Below are 19504 nucleotides of genomic sequence, written 5' to 3'. Positions count from 1 at the left end.
TTATTAAAGACCAGTAAAGAACAAAATTATGTTCCTCTATTGCCTGGTTATTTTTACGGTTGTCCATGTATATAACTTTTGCCAACCATGAAGAGCTGCTTATACAATGAAGTCATTTTCAATGCAATTGGCACATGCAGCGATGATTATTCTACCTATGTTCATCGGCATTTTAAATAAGCTATCGTAAACTCATTCACCTTTTGCGCCACCAGCACATTGGATCTACCTATGTAGCTTGCTACTCATTTCATGCTTTTTTTTTGAAACGGTAATGTAACAACTTTGTATCTTTTGTGCCTAAATATTCTAACGTACATGGTTTGAAAACTTGGCTTGCTCTCGCTCTCTCATTTGCCTTTTGCGCTACAATAAGTCTACCTATGTAGCTTGCTACTCATTTCATGCTTTTTTAGAACGGTAATTTAACAACTTTATATCTTTTGTGCCTAACTATTCTAACGTGCATAGTTTGAATACTTGGCTTGCTCTCGTCCTTTGCGTCATCGGCGCAACGGATCATTTAATCCTTCTAACAATGCCTTGGGCCAAGATGCAAACAAACAGATGTGTATGACAATTTTGATTTACGTTGAATTCTTTTATGTTTTAGGGTCCGTCCCACCTTAATTTGTTTTCGTCGTCCGCCACTCGATACAATTATTGTCTCAACGTAGCATCCTTGAACTTGGCCTCGTACCTCTCTTGCACCCGGTAAATTTAGCAACCCCTCTGATTGGGCTGTGTGCAAATCCGAGAGTATTATTTCTTGGGGCAAGGTGGCAGCTGCAGTTTTCTTGCTGCGTATATATGGAGTACAAGCAATGTAAACTATAAACACAATCGAATTGACCTTGCATGTGGAAAGTCGTATACCAGTTCAATTGGCTTTGGACGCCTCTACAAATTTGCATGGACCATTCTTATCTCTTATTTCCCTCCAACAACCAGTACCCATCACTCACATGCCAACAAAGATGCCGGGCGGACTGGCCCATCAGATGCTCTTGAGTATGATTTGCGCGCCATGCTGAGGATGTAGCGTTATGACGGTGCACGGCGCATGGGTATAAGAAGGAGAGAGCCGGAACTCGAAACGCTGAAGGATCATGCTCACCGCCATCTTGGCCTCGAGCATGGCGAAGTTATTGCCGATGCAGATCCTCGGCCCCCAGCCGAATGGGAAGAAGCCCACCTGGCCATTCTTGGTCGCCTTGGAGATCCCCTCGGCGAACCTCTGCGGCTTGAACTCGGACACGTCGCCCCCCCACACGTCCGGGTTGTGGTGAACCATGAGAAAGGGCAGCTCGAGGACTGTTCCTGCAGGGTACGTGATGCCCCCGATCTGCATCTCCTTGTTTATTTTCCTGTTCATCGTGACCACCGGCGTGTACAGCCTGAGCACCTCGTACAGTATCATCGTCATCTGGATATATATATATGTAGAGAAAATCGATCGAAATGATCATAGTTAGTAGCCATCGACAAGAGCAGTCGAATGTTTAGTTTGAGGCAAACTTTCATGGATGCACTTGCCGTTTTGAGTCGATTTAGGCCGTCGAAGCCGGGCTTGCCGTCCCTGCCGAAGACGCCCAGGACCTCCTCCCTCGCCCGGTCCTGCCACTCGGGGTACATGCCTAGCATGATGACTGTCCATGTGAGTAGCTGCTGCGTGGACTCCATTCCCGCAAAGTAGAAGAGCTTGCACTCCTCGATGACGTCCTGAGTGCTCATCCTCAAGTCGGAATTGGATGACCTGTTGGACTGCAGCATCAGTCCAAGCATGTCGTTGCCAATGACCCCGTCTTTGTCCATCGCACGCTCCCTCTTCTCGACGACCCCTCTCAAGAGCCCTTCTATCTCCCGCTTGTTCTCCCACATCCTCCTGTTGTTTTCAGTAGGAAAGGACCTGCAAATTAATTAAAAGGGGTACACGCTTGATCGCATTAGTCATAGGAATTAATAACATGTAGAATCAAAGGGCCTACTTTAGTTGATTAATTCTTAAACCAATATGTTCAGAATTATTTGTTGCATAAATAGATAAAAATGAATGTATGTAGAACTAAAATACAAATAGATACATCCATTTCTGTGACAAATAATTCGGAAAGGAAGTACTAGAATATTTGCTTCCGAAAATAGTAGCACGGTCCATGTGCAATGAGTTGACTAACAAAAACCAGAAAGGTAGTTGGGAGATTAGTGTGCTTACAAGAAGCCCGGGATGTACAAATACCGGAGGAGGTTCATAAGTCTCTTTGCCTGATCTACTTGAAGCTCGAAGATCCTTCGTCCTTCTGTGAAGCTGCTTCCGAATGATGTGCGAGTGATCACGTCTCCGGTGAGGATCGGGAACTCCTGCGAGACGTCGAGTTCGACCCACCCCTCTGAACCTGCTGCTTGTAGTTTACTCTCCCATCTATCCACCAGCTCGGTGCAGCACGTGGAGAAAGCCGGGAACATGGCCTGAAAAATCTCTTCATCAGTTGGAGCGCGCGCACGCGCGCACATATGTGTACATTAGTGGCATGTACTACCTCACTAGCTAAAATAATAATAGTTGGGAGAACTAGATGGAGTACTAGTAAGTATACCTTGAGCTTTTCGAGATGGAAAGCAGGGTTGAGGATCCTCCTGTGCGGCAAAATTGATAAAAATGACCCCTGGGACGAAAGAACTCACGGATTGACCCCTGGGACGAAATAATTCACCGGCCTGACCCTTTTGTGTGGCGCCCGACACCTAGGCGCCACACTGTACTGTGTGACGCCTAGAGGTTAGGCGCCACAACCCCGACCACGTGGCAGGGAGGGCCCCACCCCCAGGCAGTGTGACGCCTAAGCCTCGGGCGTCACACATTGTAATGTGTGGCGCCTGACCCTTATGCGCCACACACTGACTTACAGAGCCACGGGCCAGCCCCCTCCCCACCCCCTCCCTCATTCCCCTCCCCCAGCCCCTCTCCCAGCCACTGCCCCCTCCCTCAAATCCTTCTCTACATCACCAAATCTGAAGGTTTGGAGCGGGCATTTGTTGTCCAATCACTCCCCTAAGGTAATCCCCACCTCTCCCCTCATTCTCATCCAAAGGAAAATCTTTTGTGTTCTTTTTTTTTTGCAAATTTGAGGAAACCCTAGTTTTTCATGAAATGTGGGATGTATATCATATTGTTTTATTTGTTTGTATGTTAGGATAAGGGGTATGATGGGGTTAGGATTAGGGTTGTTTGGATGTGTGCATTATGGTTGTTTTAGGGTTAGGCTAGGGTTAGGCTATGGTTAGGCTAGGGTTAGGGATGTTTGGTTGTGTTAGGGTTATGAGGGGGTTAGGGTTATTTGGAAGTTAGGCTATGGTTATTGTAATTGTATGATTGCTCATAAAAAGGTTCTATGTTTTGTTGTTTAGGTATGAGAAGAACATGTGTTTATGTTCATCACGTGGACAAGGATGCCTTTTTAAAAGGCAATATTGATCCGGACCCGGATGAGCTTGACATGGTGTTCGATTTGTGTCCTAGCTATGCTGAATTGTTGGAACAAGTCCGAAAGGATTTGAATTGGATGGACCCTAGTGATGTAGTTGAGTTTGCTGGTAGGCATAATGTGGGATTCGGAATGCACATTCGTTGGAAGACCATGCGTGTCAACTCCGAGCAACGTTGGCTTGCATACAAGGATACGGTGGCCGAATCACTAGACAAGGCTCTAGAGTTATTTGCCATGAAAACAAATGTTCCTAACTTGTTGGATTTGAACCGGGTTTCCTCTTCGATTGTTGAAGCTATTCCTGCAACCATCAACGAAGAGGCCAGCATTGAACCTCTTTCTTGTGTGTATGAGGCTAACGAAGAGGTCAACATTGAACATGAACCATTGGTAGAGGCTAATTATGAGCACTATGATGATGGTAATGTTCTTCATGACAACAATCTTGGTGATTTGGACAAATATAATTTGCAAGAGACAATGGACCATTCCATTCCGTACTCACGTGGGTATGCCTCTGAGTCTGACGATGAGGGTCCCGATGAAGAAGTTGATGAGGAAGGGTTCACGGCAAAGGAGGGTGAAGCTTTCACGAAGGTATTAAAGCGTGATCACCGGACACCATTGTTCGAGGATCTTAGCCTTGCGGATGAAGCCGTGGTTGACGGAGGCGAAGGCATATTGTTTGGAGTTAGGCCACCTTCTCACCGGGACACACATGGGAAGAATATTATTTTGCCGGGGTCAAAGTTCGAAACATTCTTTGAACTGAAGATGTGGTTGGATGAATATTCTGTTACGCATTACAGGCCACACAAAGTTGTTCATTCAAACATGAAGCTGCGTTACATGGTTGCTTGTGAGGATAGAGGTTGTCCTTGGATTGTCCGTGCAAGACCATAGAAAGGAGGGCCAGGATGGAACATTGTCAGTTGTATGCCTCACATGTGTCAAGGCAAGAGGGTTGATGGTGCCCTATCGTCGCAAAGACATAGACAACTAACCTCCGAGTTCATCGCTTATAGTCTTTCCGACTCCATCTCCTCTCTTCCTACAATGAGCATAAAAAGGGACGGGTCAAGGAAGCACGAGCGTACAAGACCTAGCCAACCAAGTCCTAGCCAACCAAGTTCAAGCCAACAAGGGACGGGTCAAGGAAGCACGAGCCAACAAGGGACGGGTCAAGGAAGCACAAGCCAACAAGTTCCTACTCAACATGTTCCTAGCCGACTTGGGCTTACTAGAGGACGTGGTACTAGAGGAAGTGGTGGTGGTAGAGGCAGTGGTGGGATAGGTCGTGGTGGTGCTGGAGGCAGGGGTGGGATAGGTCGTGGTGGTGCTAGAAGCAGTGGTGGGATAGGTGGTGGACTTACTAGGATTGGTTTGCGTGGATACCTACAAGGACCATTTCCGTATGTCACATATTTCACTTATCTTTATCATGTTGTTTTTGATGCTCCTTTGTGTGTTATTTTACTAACTATGAGCTATGATGCCTGTTTTGTAGGTATGGCCGCTTCTCAGCCGAACAAGGCAAAAGCGGAGTGGGGGGAGGAGAAGGATGCAGCCAGTGAGGATCAGCTGTTGATGGAGAGGGCTGCAAAGAAGTTGAGAGAGGAGGATGCAACCGAAGCGCGAAAGAAGAAGGATGAGGAGGATAAGGCAAAGAGGGATGAGGAGTGGCAAATGTTCCTTGAGCATAAGCGATATGAGGCTAGGATAAAGGAGAATGACAGGAAGACGCTAGAGAAACGTAAAAATGAATATGAAGCTAACTTTAAGAAGATGTTGGCAGAGGCCGCAGCAAAGAGAGAGCGGGAGCATCAGCGCTTCACGGAGAGGGTTAAGGAAGAGGCTTCAAAACTGCGCAAAAGGGAAGAGGAAGAGGAAGAAGAGAGGAAGAAGAAGAAGGGTAAGGGGCCTTGCTCGACCCAATAGAGCCGGATGCTTGTAATCTATGTGTTGTTGAACCTTGTTTGGTTCCGCGCTTTATGACAATGAAACTCCACTATGTATGCACTTTTGGACGTAAGTTACTTCAAGAACCATATGTATGTTTGAACTCCACCACCACTACTATGTGCTTTGTGTTGTATGTTTTAACGTATGTATCTGAACTCCTCCACCACTATTTTTGAACTCCTCCTCCATTAAGATGCAGTTCTAGGCATGACAGAGTGTGTGGCGCCTAAGCCTTAGGCGCCACACATGTGTAGTGTGGCGCCTAAGGCTTAGGCGCCACACATGGGCTTATACAGCCTCAGCGCAGCCCCTCCCCACCCCCTCCCCCACACATGGACTTATACTGGGGGAGGGGGGGTGGGGAGGGGCTGCGCTGAGGCTGTATAAGCCCATGTGTGGCGCCTAAGCCTTAGGCGCCACACATGTGAAAACCTGCTGGAACTGAATTTGGACATCAATAAAGCAATTTTTGACAGCAATAAAGATCTTATAACAGCAATAAATCAATATATTGACAGCAATAAGGATCTTTTGACAGCAATAAAGCAATATATTTTCAGCAATAAGGATCTTTTGACAGCACTAAATGGTTCACAACAACTGCAACAACAACTAAATGGTTCACAACTCGAAATAGTTCAAGACTACAGTAAATAGTTCAGCTCGACAAGTGCAACACCAACTCCAAATCACTTGGGGCCTCGTCCCCTCTTGGATACTAGCTTCTTCCTTCTCGCAACCACAAATTGATCCGGGTCATCGGACTCATCGTCATCGTCATCCTCAACCTCATCCTCCCTGCTTCTCATCCTTGACAAACGAGAGCTCCCGGCCACCGGATTCTTCCCTTTCGCATAATCATCCGGTGAGTAGCGCTTAAATTCCTTCCTGGGCTTCAACATGTAAGCGGAGCGTTGGAAAGCCTTCAACGTCATGTCGTCCGCAGCCTAATACATATGAAGGTTGAAAGTTCAAATTTGAAGGTTCAAGGCTGAAGGTTGAATGAAAGTGCAAACTGTATGGCTATGTCATACCTGAGGAGTGTCAACATCATCCTCCTGAGTATTTCTTTGGGTAATGTCACCATCATCCATACGAGCGCCCGAAGAAGCTGAATCGTCAAGAGTATTTCTTTCGGATGAACCGGATCTCGAAGGTGAAACATATTCAGGGTCACGGCAACCTAAAATGTTGGATAGGCGCCGTAACTTCTTGCCCTGTTCCTGTTAGATTCAAATATAAATGACATATATTAGGTAACCTATAATGTTGCATTCGTGGGCAAAATAATAATAATGACACAACACCTTTATGAATAGACGAAGTGCAGATTCTTCCTTTTTTCCTCCAGGTGTGTTATCTAGAATATCTTCGGACTCGTCAGCTTGTTTCTTGACCTCTTTGCGCTATGATCACAAGACAATGACAACAAATAAGTGCAAGTGAATAGGTCCGCTAGAATTCATAAATTACATAGGGGAGCACACTTACCACAAAGTTCAGGACAGGGGCGAAGGAAGTTTGGTACCCTTCGCGAATCAACTTGCTGTAACCGCCTTGGGCAAGTTCATCGTACTCAGTGGGTTCTTCCAATATGTCCTCCTCGTAAGCCGGCGGACAAATCTCGACACGAGTACTCTCCTGAAACCATCTTAGGTAGTTGCTGAACGCAAGAGCACAATGCTGACGGTACTGGGTTCGTTGTATGCTCGAAGTTGCCTGCACACTTTGCTCGAACATAAGGACGTAGCTCTTATGATGCTTCTGCCAGTCCTTGATTTTTCGCTGCCTCCTCCTATCCAACCTGCTTTGAACAAAACACATCAGTAGCTCGCTCAACACTAAGAACAAAACTAATCACTAATTATTTTTTGTTACCTGTGAAGCTGTGTGTCCGTGTCCACCCACTCCGGCGGGTGTGGCTGAAAGTAACCAAATTGACGCAGCACACGATGCGGGAGATGCCACTCAACCGCCCAATTGCATATTAGGGGACAACGCATTAGCCAAAGATGTCTTTCCTGCACGCATAGTGCATTCAGCTCGAACGTGTGTGCATCACCAAAGTTTGTCCCGACACCATATGGCTCCCATTCAACCTACAACACAAGATGAATACCACAATTCATTTCACTCACAACATAGAAGCTGGAAGTCAACTCTGAAACCATCTTACCTGCTCGGGGGTAAGCGAATCCATCTCGTTGGTGTATTGCTTGTACAATAGGTTCACTTCGCTTGCCACCTCCGATACCAAGTCCCACTTGTAAGCCCATGTAGGTTGCCGTACATGGTTGTCGTGGTCATCCCAGGTATTCCACTTTGAGCTTTTAGGGCGTCCAACAGGTAGGCGTTCCCAGCTCCATACTGAAAGTAGGAGCATACAACCACCAACTCCACCGTCCTTTGTCGTCCTGCGACAAGCATCGTCCAACTACAAGTAACAACAAACATGCATCAGTTTAGCAGAAAAAGATAATAGAGAGTACTTAATATTAACAATTTATTACCTGCCGATACAAGTAAGCCAGTGCGGCCGAGCCCCAGCTGAACTTGTTGTCCAAAACAGTCAACGCCTTCAGCCACATCCAAGGAGCATTCTTGCCTGTGCCGTCCGCAAAGATAGTCCTAGAGATGACGTACCACATGTAGACGCGAGCATACCTCTGGATGACCTCGTCATCTGCGTCCTCAGGACAATGAGCAAAGTTGGCGGCAATCCAAGTGAAAGTGGCGCCGGCAGGGACTCTATCTTTCTTCCCTCCATCTTCCACCTCCGGCTCGTGCGGCGACATACCAATAAGAGCCTCCATTTGATGCCGCCATCCCTCAGAATCAGTGCTCATACATAGTGGCTTCCCCTCGATGGGAAGAGCGGTGATCATGGAAACATCTTGAAGAGTAACCGTCATCTCTCCGGTCCGGAGGTGAAAACTATGTGTCTCCGGCCTCCAACGATCAATGAGTGCTGTGACTGCCGCAGCGTTCAGATTTGGAGTTGACCGACTCACAAGCTGCACGAATGGAAGGAGTCCCGTCATCTCGATGTACGGGGTGTACCGCTCATCGTAATGCATTACGGAGGATGCCCCATGAGACCGGATCTTCAGGGGCGTAAGCTCCTGCAAACATATAGGAGAAGAAGATATCAAGTGCTTATTACATTTTCAAAATATTACTAATCTACTAATCATTTTCTACTTACCATCTTCTTCTCCGACATGAAATAGGCCCGGTGTTCAGCGTCATAAAGATCATTCAGAAGCCACACCATCCTACAAATCACAAAAAATTACTCATTTACTAATATTCAAATAAGACTCATATACTCATATGAACTACTACTAATACTAACTACTACCACTAACTACAAACCAAAACCTAATGCAATTCCTATACCTACTACTACTAACTACTACTACTACTAACTACTACTACTACTAACTACTAACTAGTCATATACTCAACTAACTAGTCAAATCCTAACTCATATCCTAACTAGTCAAAACCTAACTCATATCCTAACTAGTTAAAACCTAATGCAAATCCTAACTCATATACTAACTAGTCAAATCCTAACTCATATCCTAACTAGTTAAAACCTAATGCAAATCCTAACTCATATACTAACTAGTCAAATCCTAACTTATATCCTAACTAGTTAAAACCTAATGCAAATCCTAACTCATATACTAACTAGTCAAATCCTAACTCATATCCTAACTAGTCAAAACCTAATACAATTCCTATACCTACCTCTACTACTAACTACTACTACTAACTACTACTACTACTCACTATTCATATACTCAACCAAAACCAAAACCTAATGCAATTCCTATACCTACTACTACTACTAACTACTAACTACTCATATACTCAACCAAATCCTAACTAGTCAAATCCTAAGAACCTACTCAAATCAATCTACTAAAATCAATCTACTCAACCAAAACATAATAAAATTGGATAGAAGGATGGGAAAGGGAAGGGATGGGGGAGGACATTACCTTGGGGGATCAATCCAAGCAAGAAATCCTCAGATCTGAAGGAGATGGGGGAGGGGATTAGGGAGGGGATGAGAGCCAGCCGCCGCAATGGAAGTTTCTGTTTGAATGAGGGAGGGGGTGGGGAGGGGGCTGGCCCGTGGCTCTGTAAGTCAGTGTGTGGCGCCTAAGGGTCAGACGCCACACATTACAATGTGTGACGTCCGAGGCTTAGGCGACACACTGCCTGGGGGTGGGGCCCTCCCTGCCACGTGGTCGGGGGTGTGGCGCCTAACCTCTAGGCGTCACACAGTACAGTGTGGCGCCTAGGTGTCGGGCGCCACACAAAAGGGTCAGGCCGATGAATTATTTCCGCCGATGGGTCAATCCGTGAGTTCTTTCGTCCCGGGGATCATTTTTGTCAAGTTTGCCCTCGTGTGCCTCGCCCATTTCTCGCCGTCGTAGGTCCCGACCCCACGGCATACCAGGTCTCCAAGATTGGTCCTGAGTTTCTCGAAGTGGCCAGAGTTGCTAGATAGGATCTCGGTCAGTAGTTGTGGCTTTGCGATGACAACCTTGGGATCCGGGCCGTCCCAGGTGACGCAAACCTCACCTACGGGATGCAGTTCAATTCAGCGTTCAGTGCCAGCACCAGCAGGCATGAGATAAACGCAGGGGCCAGCTCATGCGTCCATGAATGATTCGAGCGCGTACCGTGTTGCTTGACAGTATTGTGGAGGTGTGGCATCACGCGGGGAACAACGTCGTGGCACGACGGCGGCATGGGCTTGGACAGCGCCTCCTGGCTCTGCCGGGCGTTCTCGGCTGAGTCCCCGGCGGGGAAGCGGTACGCCGTGCCGCCGAGACCCTGCGCCCGTAGCGCCCGGCCGAGCCGCCGGGGCCTCCGCCAGTAGCTCTCCGCCGCCAGGGCGGCCACCCATACGACGAGCAGGGCGGCGGCGCCGCAGACCGCGCTCCATGGTGACTGCAGACAAGACACCAGGGATGTTGCTGCTGCTTGGAGCACCATTAGTTGGCTAGCTTCTTCTTATTTGTTGCTTTCCGGCGAGTGTTTCTGTGCTCGTTTGGGAGTGTGGAGTGAGCTGTGCAAGTACTCCCTCCGTTTCTAAATATAAGTCCTTTTAGAAATTTTATTAAATGACTATATACGGAGCAAAATGAGTGAACTTATGCTCTAAAGTATGTCTATATACATCCGTATGTAGTCTTTTAGTGAAATCTCTTAAAAGACTTATATTTAAGAACGGAGGGAGTAGATTAGAACCGGGCGGCGTTTTATAAGCGCGCACACACATGTCTAAAGATTCCGATCTTCCGTAAAATGGGATGCTCTCAGCCACACACACATACAGAAATGCACATTTCCTGTTTCTTTGTTCCGTTTCTCTTTCGTGGGATCCACTTTCAGGAACGCCTTGGAGGCCACGGATCTGACGGGGATTGACAAACTGTCGCTCAAGTTCCTTGAAGGCCACGGGCAGATGGGGTTCATTAAACTGGTGCGGCGCCACGTGAGAGCATCTCCAACACGCTAGGATAAAATCTGGTTTGCGACCTGTCCATCTTCAGGTTTGATACGGAGTGCAGCGCTGGCTTTAGCAGGCATGTTAAAATTTAGCACGCGCGCAACTTCAGCAACGCGTTAAAATGCAGCACGCGCGAGCAGTCGGCGCTCACATTTGTTCATTTTGGATACAAATTTCACACATCAACACAAAAGACATGGCATATAATTTGAATCACAAACATCATTCAACCAAGTTCGTGCCCACAAGTTTAAATCCATGCCCACAACATCATTCAACGAAGTTCAAAATGCAAACCAAGTTCATGACACAAACGAAAGGCACAACAATCAATCCTCGTCTTCATCCTCATCTTCCTCCGATTCATCCGACTCCGTCGAAGACGATTCTTCCTCCTCCTCTCCATTGTTCCGCGCCGCATCCTCATCACGTGAAGCTCGGAAGGTGTTGCCAAGATCGTGGGAAGGTGGCACACCGGCGCCCGGAGGTGCACCCATGCCGTCAATGAGAGCCGCAAAACTCATGTCACCCATGCCGTCCAAGCCGCCCGGAGGTGGTCTGAAGCCACCAATGCCTTCCATGGTCTCCATGGTAGCTCCAAAGCCACCCATGGAACCCATGTCGTCCATGGTGGCTCCAAAGCCACCCATGGCACAAATGCCACCCATGTCGCCAAGGCCACCGCCACCCATTGCGCGAATCATGGCTCTTTTTTGGATCAAGACTTGTTCACGGGCAAGATTGACATACTCCTTTTGCGCATCATTGAACAAAGATGTGTCCAAGAAGAACAAGTGCTTCTCCCATTCCAACAATTCAGATCGCTCCTCCATGCCCACCTTCCTCTCCTCCAATGCCACTTTCCTCTCCTCGGCCGCCACCCTCCTCTCCTCGACCGCCAACCTCCTCTCCTCGGCCGCAGCATCTTGGTTCCTTGCCATTTTCCTCACCTCGTTGGCTTCTTTTCTTGCGTTGACAATTGCTTCCATAGCATTTTTGAGCTCATCATCTCCTTTCCCCTTCTTCTTTTCTTTTGCGTCTTTCTTGGTGCCATCCGATCATTTGGGCTTCGAGTATGAAACCAAGTATGAAATCAATTGTTCGCTTGTGTTTTTTGCTCAAATCCAAATCATCAATATCCTCACGCTTCTTCCATTTCTCATCATCCTTCAATACTTCGTAGCAATGAGGCAAGGTAAATGGCCTTCCTTTCTTTATCTTCCCCTTCTTGGTCCTCTTCTCCTATCCTTTGAACAAGTTTTGTGCAATATTTAACTACATGAAAACAAAACAAGTTAGCACAAGAAACACCAACAACAAGCATGATGATGAACATCAGGAATGATGAAATGACACTTACCCTATCGTTATCATTGGTGCCACTTGGGTTCAACTTGTCAACTGCTTTTTGTGCGGCCGCCCATTGTTGACAACCCTTGTTGATGGTCAACCACCGGGAGCGAAGCGATTGTGCGGAGCGGTCAATTCCACTCACGTTGCGAAGATCAAAGTGTTCTTTCATTCGGAGCCAATAAGCATCTCTACTTTGATCACTTCCAACGGACAGATCCCTCGACACATCCAACCAAGTTTTGCATAGCACGATGTCTTCTTTGTTGGTGTAGTTGCCTCCTCTTCCTTTCGGTGCGCCGACAATGCCCTCACCATCCTCGTACACCTCGAACTCACGGTCTTCCAAATGCATGTCATTGGTTTGAGACCAATGCGAATTGTTCGAGCCAACACCCATAGTTGACATGTATGCATCGTCGTTGACACTACAAAGTATATAGAACAATGCAAATAAGCTACTCCCTCCGTTCCTAAATATAAGACCTTTTAGAGATTACACTATGAACTAGATACGGAGCAAAATGAGTGAATCTACATCCTAAAATATGACTACATACATCCGTACGTAGTTCATAGTGGAATTTCTAAAAGGTCTTATATTTAGGAGCGGAGGGAGTATCTATATGTATGCATTCAAAAAATAACAAGAAAAAAAAGTTGGGGAAATTTTCTACCTTTGGGGCATATCGTCGAACACATTGTGCGCGTCGGCCGCCGGCTCAACAAGTAAGCTCGCCGACGCTTCGATAGCCGCCTCGCCCCTCACACGCCTTGCAAGCTTCTTCCTCGACGCCTTCGAGGTGCCGGAGCCGCCCGCCGCCTTGTTCTTCTTCGCGTATGTCTTGCCCTTGTTCGGCCGCGCTGCATTTGGGAGCTTCGAGGGGGTGCAGAGGGCTTCATCACGACGGGCGCCGGCGCCGGCGCGACAATGCCCGCTGCCGATGTCATCCGCGGCGGCATGAAGAGGCGACGCGCGAGGCTGATGCTCGAAGGAGCTCCGGCGGAGGCGAGGCCAACAGTCCCAGCGCTAGGGTTTGCGGCAGCAGTGACGACGACGGCGGCGACGACGGAGGGTTCGTGACTGTAGGATGGGGCGAGGGGGAGCCGGCGCGCGCGTCCATCAGGTCAGTTCGCTGGTGCCGGCGCGTGCGGGGCGAAGGTGGCGCGGTGGAGAGAGTGCGGCGCGAGCGCTCGTGTGTGACGCGTGCGGAAGCGGACGCCCCAAATACGCAGCGCGCAATGGCGATTCGGACCGCGCGCCCAACTCTATATGTCGCGGGCGCGGTTATTGCGCGCGTGCTGGAGACACTTTGCTGATTGCGCGTGCGCTAAAATGGGTAAATTTGCGACGTGACGCTTGTTGAACACGGTTGTTGGAGATGGTGTGAGGACGGGTAAATAATAGAGGCGACCAGAGAGATTAGGACAACTTCAACAAAGGTACCCGACGTTCGTTTTGTCTCAATTTTTAGGTTGGTTCATTGGCCCACCGGCCGGTCGATGATCAAATGTGCATAATTTTTCATGCAATATTTAAATAAAACATCACATAACTAAATAAATCACATAGTTCGTACACAACAATTATAAATAGTTTATAACCAAACAAAAAATCTTATAGTTTACAAAGAAGATGAAATTTAAATTGACACAAATATATTAAAAGTAAACGAGTTGATACGTTGATACATCTATTAGTTGTCAAAATGAGTTCACATATACTCAATGAAATTATTTTATAGTTGAATGTAATTGGTCAAATCACGCATTTCCATAATAAAAGTGGATGAACTATACAAACGTTGCCGATCCTCTATACCGAGGCACTATATTTTCATCCTGAAATTGAAATCATTGGTCAAAAAATTCGTTCTCACGCACATCATCTACGACCATGTTGTGCATCATCACACAAGAAGTCATCACCTCTCACAACTTTTTGATGCTCCAAGTTCTAGCCCATCAAAATTGAAGCACACCAAAAACATGCACCACATCCTTCATAACACTGTCTTGTGCTTGAGCAAACCTAACACTCTTCTCTCCTACCGGATTGAAGATTGTCTTTACAAGAGTTGTCGACTCAGGTATATACCATCAGCTAGGTACTATTCTTTGTGGTAGTCATGGCCATTGATCTTAAAGTTGACCTCTGAGCGGTTGCCTCATGCAAGTGTTCCGAACACAGAGCGAACACATTGATAGCATTGTGAGAACCAGCCATGCAGGAAAAAGAGTGCCAAATCTAGAGATCTTGTGAAGCCATAACTTCAAGTATGACAGTGCAACCTTTGACATGTCCATATACTGCCCCTGCAAGAAGATGGAAAGTTTTTCCACTTTCAGTACATGCAATCTATACTATCAAGCATCCCTGGAAAGCCCATCTTCACATTGATCGCCAACAATCGAGTTGTATCCACAATATTTGGCTCTCTCATATACTCTGGACCAAACACCGCTACCACAGCCTTTTAGAACGTGCACATTGATGTAAGGCATGTGGACTCACTCATGCGGACATACTCATCCACAAGATCACCGAGAATTCTGTGTGCAAGCATTCGATTATAGTTGCAATGCATTTCTGATAAGGGGAGAAGCTAATCTTTTCCTCTCGAATAGAGTCGAACACATGTCTTGTCATCCAAAAGCGGTGCCGAAAAAGCTTGGAATTGAACAGTGGGACATGCATTGAAAGTAATCAATGAATAATAGTGTAATATACGAAGTATGTCTAGAGGGGGGATTAGACTACTTAACCAAATAAAAACTTAGCCTTCTCCCAATTTTAGTTGTGGACAAGTTTTAGCAACTGTAGCAAGTCAAGCACACCCTACACATGCAAGTCTAAGAGTATAGCAGCGGAAAGTAAAGACATGCACATGTAGATAGAGGGTAGGGATAGGAAGATCAAACACAAAGATTGACAAGGAGATTTTTGGCATGGTTCTGATAGGTTGTGCTATCGTACGTACACATTGATTGATACTTCATCTCACGGAGGGTAACGGTCGCGCAAGTCCATGGAGGGCTCAACCCACGAAGGGTCCATGGAGAAGCAACCTTGTGTATTCCACCATGGCTTATGTCCATGAAGGACTAGCCTCACTCGGGGTAGATTTTCATGAAGTAGGCGATCTCCTAGCCCTTACAAACTTATTGGTTCAACTCCACAACACAAAGTAGGAGGCTCCCAAGCAACACCTAACCAATCTAGGAGACATCACTCTCCAAAAGGTAATAGATATGGTAGTATGATGAACTCCTTGCTATTATGCTTCAAAAGATACTCTCCTCAACACTCAATCACTCTATCACAAATTTGGCTTGGGTAGAAGAGATTGATTGCGTGGAAAGAAACTTGGAGAGGCTAGAAATCAAGATTCATATGGTAGGAATAGAATATCTTGATCTCAACACATGAGTAGGTGGCTCACTCTTAGAAAAATGGATGGGGCAAGTGTTTGTATATTCTGAGTGCTTCCTATGTGAATGAGAGGTGGTTGAGGGGTATATATAGGCATCTCCAAAAACCCAATCGTTACAAAATTATTGGCCAATTTGGTGAAACCGAAGTAAAAAACTCGGTTACGTCGACTAGTGCAAAATGTGGCAACTTTTGGCGTTTCGGTGAGACCAATATATGAATCTCGGTGGGTCTGATTTTGGCTGGCCTAGGCAGATACCAGACTCGGTGGCATCAATTCTTAAAACTAGGAAATTATGATTCATAGAAACAGGTAGACAGAGAGTTCGTCACTGATTATATGTCAGACTGAAACAAGACTTGGTGTCACCGAGAAGCTAGGGTTTGGCATGGGATCTGTGTGAGGTAAAACTCAGTAGGGTCGAATGGAAAAAGTTGGTGGCACCAAATTTTGGATATTTAGTATTTTGGACAGAATATTCGTGGGTGACTTCATGAGTATTTTTGGTGGCTAATCTCTAAGCACTTGAGCAACCACATCAACATAGTCACCTAATCCCCTTTTAATAGTATTAGCTTTCCTATGGACTCAAATGTTATTTCTCAAAAAATGCAAAATGTAGAGTCTTCAAACTTGTTGTCAATAGATGTTCCTTGAATCTAGGGGTTCTCCTCACAATCTTAGCCAATACATCATTGAACTTTTCGTGAAATATACTAGATAGAATCATTAGATCAATGACACATATGTTGTTATTAATTACCAAAACCACCTTATGGAGAAGTAATGATTTCAATCTCCCCTTTTTGGTAATTGGTAACAATATATAGATCAGAGCTTCGACATAAGATATAATCAATGAATAGCATCGTCGCTTTGAGAAGTATGTGATAAGCAAGAGCTCCCCCTAATTTGTGCATTATTTAAATTCGCATTTGACTACAAGTGCACAATCAATTAGGATCATGGGTCACTCTTCCATGTCACATACATCTTGGTGGTGCATATAAATGATATGAATGAATAATAATGCACATAATACCAAACAATAAGTGAATGATCATCACATAGATAACTTAAGGGTAGGAAATAGTAGCATCAACATTCAAAGCATATGATCAAACATGATAAAGTTTAAGATATCCAAAAGAACCAAATGTTTTAGAAAACCAAAGAGAGCAACAAAAATAACACACACACACACACACACACTCTCTCTCTCTCTCGAATCCCTATTGATCTATACACTTCTCCCCCTTATGCAACAAGTTAACACAAAAATTCAAAGATCTAGAACTATGTGTTGCTCATGGCTCGATCTCCTTCGGTAGTAGTTGATGGAGTCGATAGGAGAGCGTCGACGAAGGCTTCAACACATGTCTTCTGAGGTGGTTGCATAGACACTAGAGGTGTAGGAGCTGATGGAGCATATGGAGCAGATGGAACTGATGATGGGGATGATGAACAAGGTCTGGACTCTAGAACTATCACAACTACAGATCTGGCCTAGGTCATGAACTGAGTGGAAGTTGAAAGAGAAGGACCATCATCATCATCACTGCTGGAGCTCGGAGTGGGCAGTGCATCAACCTCCTCCTTCAACTGGTTGACTGTGGTTGTCAGCTCAGCCACCTTAATGTCTAGGTCATGAAATTTGGTTTCCACGATCCTCTCGAGACTCTTCTGATTTAGCAGGATATTTGTGATGTTCTTCTTCATCCCTTGGATGGTCCTGATAAGATATGACATTTGATATCCTTTGGATCTCATCGCTGGAGAACTAGCGGCTCTCGCTGCCTCTGCCTGGGCCTCTGCCCATATCTCTGCCTCTGCAGTGGCTGAAGTGGGATGACTGGGATCCATCACCACTACATTCTCTTCAAATTCTAGCTTGAGTGGGACGTATTGACGATCAAGTAGATACACATTATTCCCAATCCTGGAGTTGATCAACATCTTAATGTAGGGTGCATATCCGCAAGATCTCTTCTCATAAGCAGCAGTCCTTGTGACTGTCTCTACAATCAGGTCCATCACCCTCATCGTGGTGTGGGTGTCTATATGGTGCAGCATGTTGATGGAGTACCCCATGGTCATCTTATCATCACCTAATTTGGGCATCAAGGTGTACCTCATGATGGTGTTGGTGGTGGGTAGTCTTTCTTGCAGAAAGTAGACTCAGCCTAGCTTGTGGGTCTTCAGGTATTTCTTTAGCACAGGGTTATACATGTTGGCCATTTAGTTGTGGTTTGTCTTGGCCTGAATATAAACATCGAGGTCTCTCTCTTGTACCTCTGGGGCTCCTAAGATGGTAGCCCACTCTTCAACTGTGGATTGGTACATGGTGCCTTCAGTCATCCATACAATTCTACCATCAGGATAAAAGTGAGTTGTGGAGTAGAATTGCATGATCATCTCGTCGTTCCATGCTTTCATCTTTCTGCCAACAAAATCTTCAATGTCTATAGCCGTGAAATTTTCTTGCACATGAGGGAAGTAGTCTCTGTTCTGCTTTATGTAGTCCCAATCTACATACCTCATATCGCTGACAGATGGACTCTTGTACAAAAGAAGAGACTCATAAAAATCATGTTGCTCCTGAGTATGTAAGCGGGCATCAACGACAATCCTCCTCTTGATAGCATATGGATCAGCTGCTCTCCACTTCATGAGCCCTTGATCCTTTCTGTACTTCATATTCTCTGCAATGGGGTGTTCATCATTGTGTTCATGCATGTGAGGTCTCACCTTCATCAAAACAACAAGTTCTTCCTCCTGTGCAGCAGCATCCCTTGATGGAGAACCCTTGTTCTTCTGAGATGCAGGTATGTCTCTTGTAGTCCTCTTTGGCTTGGAGGCTACATGCTTCTTAGCCTTGGGATAACCTGGCTTGTCCTTAGTTGTAGGCTTGCTAGACATAGAATATCCCATTAATTTCTTATTCTTGGAAGGAGGTGGATTAGCTGGTTCCTCTTCCTCTTGTTCCTCACCATCTAGGTACTCAGGTGTAGATGGTTGCACAACTACCTTGATAAACCTGGTCATTTGCCTCTTTTGCTCTGGCTATCCTCAGAACCTGACATACTCACAAGCTAACCCTGTGAATAGATATAGAGGAGTAGGAAAAGATGGGTATCACAAAACACAAACTTTTCCAAAAAAATTGAACTCAAAATCTTAATTTTAAGTTTCAACTAAGTGGGCTTCGGTTCCATCGAGTTGTAAATGTCAGAGGCTCCGAGACTGACTATCAAACAGAGACTTAGCCACTCTTTTCGGTTTCACCGAAAAGATAAACTCGGTCTCTTTGAGACAGTTCTCAGAAACCCTAACTATGAATCGGTGACACCGATCCATACCAACTTGGTGACTCCGAGACACACAAAGCGGAGACCTAAACCTAAAAAATTTCGTTCAATTATTCTACTGGACTTTCTTAGTGGATAAATGTATTTCAAACCATGGAAAGATGATGAACTGATCCTATTGTGCATGAATTAGATTTGGGAGTGCAAGCAGGGGTCGAAACCATACCCTAACTCGGTGATGGTTCCACGACGGAAATGACGGCTCGTGAGATTGCGGTCGAGAGCAAGGACTCCGGTGGCGAGGGTTCACGGAGATGAAGTGACGATGTCTGTAGACATGAGCACGGCAACAAGGGTTTGCGGGGGATGACGTTTGAGATCAATTTCAAAGTTTGGGTCCGCTGGATATATAAATATATCCCTTATTTC

General features: G+C 45.9%; 1 protein-coding gene across 1 annotated transcript; it reads right to left on the bottom strand.

The window, feature by feature from the left end:
* Window positions 1–960: 960 nt before the first annotated feature.
* LOC123407747 (cytochrome P450 72A14-like) lies at window positions 961–10545 on the bottom strand. Its single transcript, XM_045100952.1, has 6 exons — window positions 10151–10545; window positions 9878–10049; window positions 2598–2643; window positions 2216–2469; window positions 1537–1909; window positions 961–1426 (listed from the first exon to the last, which is right to left on the bottom strand). The coding sequence occupies exons 1-6, from the start codon at window positions 10464–10466 to the stop codon at window positions 998–1000; spliced, it is 1590 nt and encodes a 529-aa protein (XP_044956887.1). The 5' UTR covers window positions 10467–10545; the 3' UTR covers window positions 961–997.
* Between the last annotated feature and the right edge of the window lie 8959 nt (window positions 10546–19504).

This window comes from Hordeum vulgare, chromosome 1H (genome assembly GCF_904849725.1).
Source record: "Hordeum vulgare subsp. vulgare chromosome 1H, MorexV3_pseudomolecules_assembly, whole genome shotgun sequence".
NCBI lineage: Eukaryota > Viridiplantae > Streptophyta > Magnoliopsida > Poales > Poaceae > Hordeum > Hordeum vulgare.
The sequence above is the reverse complement of the archived record's forward strand: the minus strand, read 5'-3'. Positions and strand labels throughout refer to the sequence as shown.